At 42.1% G+C, this 7,911-nt stretch overlaps 1 protein-coding gene across 3 annotated transcripts; it reads right to left on the bottom strand.

Annotated features, from left to right (window-relative positions):
* Nucleotides 1-1,333: 1,333 nt before the first annotated feature.
* LOC119849631 (phosphatidylinositol glycan anchor biosynthesis class P) lies at nt 1,334-7,904 on the bottom strand. Of its 3 annotated transcripts, XM_038386616.2 has the most exons (5): nt 7,035-7,171; nt 5,887-5,987; nt 3,636-3,708; nt 2,930-3,048; nt 1,334-1,854 (listed from the first exon to the last, which is right to left on the bottom strand). In XM_038386616.2, the coding sequence occupies exons 2-5, from the start codon at nt 5,966-5,968 to the stop codon at nt 1,724-1,726; spliced, it is 405 nt and encodes a 134-aa protein (XP_038242544.1). In that variant the 5' UTR covers nt 5,969-5,987; nt 7,035-7,171; the 3' UTR covers nt 1,334-1,723. The 3 variants fall into 3 exon arrangements, with proteins under 3 accessions (XP_038242544.1, XP_043363469.1, XP_038242539.1); XM_043507534.1 differs by lacking the exons at nt 5,887-5,987; nt 7,035-7,171 and adding an exon at nt 7,678-7,904; XM_038386611.2 differs by lacking the exons at nt 5,887-5,987; nt 7,035-7,171 and adding an exon at nt 5,163-5,877.
* Between the last annotated feature and the right edge of the window lie 7 nt (nt 7,905-7,911).

Below are 7,911 nucleotides of genomic sequence, written 5' to 3'. Positions count from 1 at the left end.
ATTAGCACCCCAATGAGATGAATAAGGGCAAGTTACACACTTTAGAGCTATTATTTCAGGCTATCTGCAAACTCAAGTAGACAGCATTACACTGGTTTGTTTGGTTCAAAATTTTAGGATTTTTCTCATTGCTCTACGAGCGGGAGATTCCTCTCCCTCCCCCCGGCAAATAACAAAACCAACCAAACAAGCAAGCTTAGATTCTGGATCACAAGTTAGGAAAGTCCATGTGATTGTCTAGCTATAGCAACTGGGATGTGGAGGAAGGACTCCCACTGAAATTAGTGGCAGAACATTCATTGGTTTCAATGAGATCAGTATGAGGTCCTGCATACAGAAGTTTTCCAAGATACCATTTCATTAGAAAAGGAAATAAGGTAACTTTTTGTAACTCAAGTTCTTTCCTGACAGGAGTGCCGGTATTTTTATCTGACAACGAGGCTTTAACTAGTATCACTAGTGTTTTATGATGCAATGTGTTAGGATGTCAGCTGGCAACAAATAAAATATTTAGACAACTTCTGGTGATGATTTGTCAGCAAAGTAATGTGTAAGTGGAAGAATATTCTCTGTTTAAGATATTTGGGCAGTGGCTTAGAAACAACGCAGTATACGTTGAGATTTCCTTTGAGTTTAAGAAGAAGGACCTGCAGTTTTGTATGACGTTTACAGCAGTTCCATGGGTCTGGAAGAATTTTATTTTTTGTACTGTTAAGAATTGTAATTTTTTAATAAGGAAATTAGAATGAAGGACAAGAAAAAAAATTAAGAAAAACCAACTAATATTTAAATGGGAACTTGTTTGGATTTTTCTTCATCCCCCACCTTTTCTCCTGGTTTTGGGAAACCCTATCACTTTTAATAAGCCTAATAAGATAGGAGAACAAGGATATTCTTGAGATGCAGAAATACCTATCTAAAGAAAATCCACTGTGCACTATATGTCCAAGGCAAGTAAGATGCCTTCAGAAAAAAATTAGAAATGCAATCTGTTTTAGACAATTAAAAACATTTTGTTAATATTACTGTACCGTCACAATGCATATACTTGAATTTACTATGACTGGTCAAAATAAGGTGGGATATTTAAGAACACTCAGTGTTGGCCTAACTCTGCTCCTACTGAAGTCAATGAGAGCAGAATTAAGCCAAACATTGAATGCTTTGGAAAATCCCACCCTCAATGTGCAAGAAAAAAATCTAGGGGTAACTAAACAGATTACTTCAGATCCAGAGCATAGCTACACAAATTTATATGGAAGAATGCATTTCCCAGAATGAAGTATTTTGTCGTTTAGTACTGTAGGTCTCTCAACATTAAGAAATAAAACCATTTCAACAATCATCAATTTGTTTAATAATACATAGCCCTTAAATAACACTTTTCATCAGTAGAGCTCAAAGCATTTTATAAAGGTCAGTATCATACACATAGTACAGATGGGGAAACCAAAGCACAGAGTGGTGAAGTGACTTGCTCAAGGTCACCCAGCAGGCTAGCAGTGGAGCTGAGAATACACCCATATCTTCTGAGTCCCGGTTCAGTGCTCTATGCCACACAGGTGAACCAGTGCTGACCACAGCTTAATTTAGGTACAAATCCATCTATTCCAGTTGTTGAAAGTGTTAAACTTCCTAGCATTGACAAGCCTTTGACTTTTCTTACAATGTGTTTCTAAAAATTATTGTACGAGTGTCTTATTCTAACAGGTCCTGATTCCAATTAATTTCTGTTACAAATGCCTCTGTCAGCAAGAAAAAACATTTGATTTACTTCACTAATGGGAATATCCCTCAATGCAGGGATTGCTTCTTCTTGAGATTTCTTCTGCTGCTGATTTTTTGCAAAGTTATCTGTAGGAAATACAACAAAAGACATTTCACTATTCCGTGATTAAAAACTGATGGTATAAAATGAAATACTTTGTTTTCCTGCTAGAAGTGTTGTTAGACTCCTAAACTTCATCTACATAAAAGCATACTGCTCTGATTTTACATCACATCCAGCTACAAGCTAATCCTATGCAACATTTAACAGAGTGAAATTCGAGAAACATTTCACTTTTCAGACATTTACAGCATCATTCTGGTTTACTGAAAGTGAATGCATTTTGTTGGTAACATCAGTTTATCTACAGTAGATGTTAACATTCTGCTCCCTCTAGCAAAACAAGTTCCATAGTGCCGATTCAAGAAAAAGTTGGGGCTAAATTTTGCTTGTGGATGTGTACTGCTGACCCTTTTCGTTCTTGACCTCAGCAGCTTTCTATCAAGTCATCAGTCTAGTCACCATCTTTACTGCAGAGTCTACACTTGGCTCTTTCCACTTCAAAGCACAGTTCAGTGGAAGCAAGTCAAAATAAGTCAATGAAGCATGCCTTAAATACTAATTTTGTTGGTTTTCATTATAAGTGAAAGGACATGGGCGAAATGGTGCTGCCAATTGGGACAACTTATTTTAGCATAGACTTGGATTCTAATAATCTGGGTAATTTTTGAATTCTCCCATGTTCTTGTTCAGGAAAAGCAGTTATCAGCAAATAAAAGAAATACCATCTTAAGAAAGATGGGAAAATACTGAGGAAGCCACCTGTATTGCAAGTAGTCAGAACTAGACCGGTGGGCAGAAACAAAATCCCTAGGAAAGAGTAGCAAATGCTAGACTGTAATGGTTGTCCTAAAGAAGATATATTTGGAAAAAAATATAACTGCAAGTTTTGACTGTTTTAACATTGTATTGAAATGAAGTTTGAACAAAATATATAAATTGTTTATAACAGCTCCTGTAATACATCAATACATTAAACAGAGGTGAAAATTCAAGGCGTTGAATCTGGTTTAGTTTAGTTATACCAGCAAGTATGTTTACGGTGATTGTCAAAAACTTTTGTTGGAGGTTTAAGAACTAGACAAGAAAATTATCAACTACCTGTAATGGTGTGCATGGAGTTGAGCGGAGCAGTACTCATCATGTTAATACCAAAGAGTAGTATATAGCCAATTCCTAAAGTAACTAGAAGGTATACAGGTAAAGCAACTGCCCAGTACCTGCAGAATAAAATATTTATTTTTAAATGACATCTTGCAAAAGAAAGTTTTTAGTAAAAAATTATTTCCAGCTCTAAATCAAACAAGACTGTGCAGAAGTAGAAACAAGTATGAATTTAAAGTGTATAGAAAAAACAGTTATAGCCAAACTCACCACACTAAAAAGAGAAGACCCTGAAAATGCAGTTCATTAACGAAAGACCCAGTATGGAATTATGTGACCAGTATGGAATAATAGCCAAATAAATGCCTTAGACAGTTTATTTGGAAATTTAATTTAATAAAACTTACCATGATATTTCAGAAAAAAACCTTAGTTAAACCAAGCTGCCAAATTACTTTAAGAGCACAGCAGACAGGTGAACTGCACTTCATTTTTGCTTGCTGATAATTTTTCAGAGTAAACTATTGTTTCTTACATTACTTTACATAAATACTGTAGCTGTTTGTGAGGAGAAATATATTAAATCTCCTTTTCCAAGTTGGATTAAATGTAAAATATTTTAAATGTAAAAGGACACTGGCACAATTTTTCTGGGTATGCGTTTGCTCGTTCACATGTTTAACAGTGAATGAATTTAACCTACTTTTGAGGCCAGTATGTTAGTCCCAATGAGAATAACCAAGATTCAGGAACATACGCCCATACAAGGTATAACACTGTGCAAAAAGAATAAAAGTTAATAGTTTGATCATAATGGTACTGTTTACATTGTTTTAAGAGATAAATTAGCTCTAGATCAACACTTATAGCACTGTCATTACAGAGGATACAAACAAATTATAAAAATTTTCTCTATAGATTCCAAAAAACATCTAAATAGGTCAACGGAAATACTGCATAGAATGCTACCATGAACACACAAACTACGCCATAGGGATACAAGCTTTATAACTGATGATACTTTAACTCTCTCTTCTTCTTCATATTTGTTTTCTAATTCCAGAATAAAACAGACAAGAATTCCTTGCACCATTTGTCGATTTTTTAAAAAAAAGGTTAAAATTTTAATTTAAAATTAATTTTAAACATTTGTATTTTAAGAACATTGGTCCAAGGTATTTCTCTAGGTCTTCAGAAATATGCACAAATGACTACGTACGTAGAACTATACGACAACACTAAACCACAAATGGTTTAATTCTGCAGTCAAAACTAGCAAAAATGTTAATGGGTAATTTGACCACACAAGGACAGCAGGATTTAGCCATTAAACATCCCCCAACAAACCCAAATAACTCCCAAAATGAGACATCTGTGGAGTATAAATGTTATTTGAGTGGAATTCCACACATCTTCAATGAGATTTTCTTTTTTAAAAATTTCAGTTCTTTACTATAGTATGCCACTTAAGGGGCTATCACAATAGAAATGATAAAATGTAAAGACCCAAAATAGGGATTAGAATAGCATTGTACTAGGTTCTGTACAAACAAGCACACAATGACAGCTCTTGCCCCAGAGAGCTCAGAATCTAGAATTCTGGCAAGTAAGTAAACATATAAATCGGGAATTGGTGGGGAAGGATAAAGTAACAGAGAGTCACACTAGTCCCAATTGTCACAAAACTGAAACAAGAGTTACAACAACCTAATACTTGAAGAAATGTTTTTAAAAATGCGTATTTTACTGAAAATATATTTAGAATGGGAGTAAATTTGGGTTTACTGATTTCAGTGCCAATGAAGTAAGTATTAATCCAATAATATTGCTCTTAAGAAGAACAGTAAGGTCAATTTTGGCTCAAAAATAAAGGTTTTACAACATCTTAGATCAATAGAACAGTTACTAGCAAGAGGATACAGAAGATGGAATCCCAGGGTAGAGTCTGGTGGGAACACCCTTGGAGTGGAGCCCTCCTTAGCTCCATCCTTGCTGAGCTGCTTGAAATGGGAAGGATTCTGCAATTCCTACAGCCAGGTGCTGTTCTGTCCCTGAAATCTCTGGTGCTCCATTTTTCATCTCCGTCTTTGATGTGCTAAATTTGAAGTCCCTAAACTATTCTCTAACTGTTGGAAGAGAAGGAGCACTCCTTCTCTATTTAGTTTTCCCCACCCAAAAGCCTCAAACTTGCTGCAAAGGAGTATGGGATCTTTGCTACTCCACTCCTTACCCAGTGAGTATCTCCAGCACCTTCCTCTGTTGTGGCGCATCATTGCTGAAAGCAGCAGCACAGTGAAACTGATGTGATTCTCATCAACCTTCATCCTTTGAGTATCCGTCCACATCTTCAGAATTTGTGTTTTGCACCTTTAACTTCTACACAGGTCTACTGTGTACACATGATATGCTGTACACTCAGCCTACTGGAAAGATTTTCAACTAACTCCCTGAAATATAGTTGTTCCCACAGCACACTCAGCTACATGGTCACCATCAGCAGTATCAGGGAGAACAAAATCCAAAAGGATAATACAAGGGAGAACTGATAAGACTTGGATTAGCCCACAAAGTTGCAAAATGTTTTAACAACAGTTCAGAGAGACAAGCTTGGGAGGTAATAACTTTTATTGGACCAACTTCTGTTGGTGAGAGAACAAGCTTCTGGAGCTTACACAGGGCTCTAATGCCTCTCTCTCACCAACAGAAGGTGGTCCAATAAAAGATATTACCTCACCCATCTTGTCTCTCTAATATCCTGGGCCCAACACTGCAAATAATAGTTTAGTCCTTCTTTACAACTAATATAATTATTATTACATGAGAAGTATTAACACAGAGTTAATCTTTTTTAAAGCTTCTACATCTTACTAGAGGCACGACTGTACAGTATTCATTTCCGCCTTTCAATACAACGAATACATGTAGCACTTTGCTCAGAAAGCAAACATACTTACTAAAGCCAAACTGGGAACCTAAGAAAAGAACAAACCCATATATTGCTCTTTCAGGCAATGGGGCTGGAGAGTTTTCAACCATGTTAGTCTCTTCTTTTTAACTGAGAAAAAGAATTACAAGAAGCTATTAGCTACACATCACCTTAGGGTAGGGTTAATAACTTTCTAATTGCACAAAATGGAACCTTGCCCCGCCCCTTCTCTGAAGCTCCACCCCTACTAACTCCATTCCTCTCTTCCTCTGTCACTTGCTCTCCCCTACCCTCACTCATTTTCACCAGGCTGGGGGAGGGGGTTGGGGTGCAGGCTAAGGCTAGAAGTGTGGGCTCTGGCATGCAGGAGGGGGCTCAGAGCTGGGCCAGGGGGTTGGGGTGCAGGCTTCAAGAGGGAGTTTGGGTGCAGGAGGGGGTTCTGACCTGGGGCAGTGGGTTGGGGTACAGATTGGGGTGAGGGGTAGCACTTACCTCAGGTGGCTGGCAGAAGCAGCCAGCATATCCTGCTCCTAGGTGCAGGGGTGGCCACAGGGGTTCTGTGCGCTGCCCACAGCTGCTGCCCCCACAGTTCCCATTGGCCACGGTTTCTGGCTAATTGGAGCTGCAGATCTGGTGCTCGGGGCCGGGCCAGCATGCGGAGCCCCTGGGGCTACCCCCTGCACCTAGGAGCCACATATGTCAGCTGCTTCCACAAGCCTGCTTTAGTTTGGCTTTTAGCCGACCGGACTTTTAGCAGCTGTCAGCAGTCCCTTTTCCACCGGGTGTTCTGGTTGAAAACCGACTGCACGGTAAAGCTACAAATAGGGATTTTTTTTTTAATAGGTATTTAGGTTTCCACGATGTTGAGAAACCCATGAATATGCGATTCCTCTCACTTTCCTTATGGCGAATGGGAATCAAATAGTTTTGTTCCTGGTGCAATGTGGGCACACCCACACTACTAGGGCAAGAGCTCTCCAACTGGTGGTTGGGACCCCCCAGGGGGGTCAGGAGATGTCAACCTCCACCCCAAACCCTGCTTTGCCTCCAGCATTTATAATGGTGTTCAATATATAAAAAAGTGTTTTCAATTTATAAGGGGAGTCTCACTCAGAGGCTCGCTATGCGAACGGGGTCACCAGTACAAAGGTTTGAGAACCACTGCACTAGCGCTACCTGTTGCCACGGCTCCTGGCGGGGGAACCTGCGCGCGAACTGGATTTGTAGTTGCTGGCACGGACAAGAAGCCAGGGCTTGAAAGAAGCAGTATTTCCTGCTCAGCACCAAGCACGTCGTTGGGCACAGGCTGCCCCTGCCGGGGGCGAAGACCCCTGCGGAGCCCGGTTTTCCTTGCACCCAAAGGACGCCTCACTCCCCTGCGGGGCAGCGCGGGCAGAGCATGGCCCGCGGGCGCCGACGCCTGCCGGAGCAGCCGCGGCCCTCCTCGCCACCAGAGCGGAGACGGGCTGTGAACGAGGCAACGACAAGGGGACGCCGGGGCAGCTCGCCGCGGCCAGCGCCGAGACCCAGGTGCCTCCCGCAGGGAGCGGGCGGCCGCACCAACGCGGCAGACGGGGCCGGGAGCCACATTCGTCACCGCAACGCGGCCGCCGGAGGCTCTCGGTGTCCTGGAGGCTGCGCCGCCCTCCGGACGCGGGCGGCTCCCCCCACTGACCCCTCAGCCTGTGAAACCTGCCGCCCGCGCGGCGCCCAGCTCGCGGCGCCCATTTGACAGGCGAGGGGAGAAGCAGCAGCAGCAGCAGCAGCGGGCGGAGGGGGCGCCCCCTGGTCTCCCGCTCTGCCCATCCCCCTCTCTCACCTCCCCCCGGCCTGCTCCGGGCGAGGCCTGGGACTCCCCAGGCCAGTGAGAGAGAGGAAGCCGCGCACGACGAGCCTCCTCCATCGGGGCGGGAGGCTGCCCCCGCCCATGACACATCCAGAGCGCAAGGCGACATCTCTCTGCGCGCATGCGTGGTGACACGAGAGACACACGCGTGAGCGAGCGAAGTCGTCGCCTGCGCATGACGTTCAGAGAAGACGTCAGAACCGCTGC

The sequence above is a fragment of the Dermochelys coriacea genome, chromosome 1, assembly GCF_009764565.3.
Source record: "Dermochelys coriacea isolate rDerCor1 chromosome 1, rDerCor1.pri.v4, whole genome shotgun sequence".
Taxonomy (NCBI): domain Eukaryota; kingdom Metazoa; phylum Chordata; order Testudines; family Dermochelyidae; genus Dermochelys; species Dermochelys coriacea.
The sequence above is the reverse complement of the archived record's forward strand: the minus strand, read 5'-3'. Positions and strand labels throughout refer to the sequence as shown.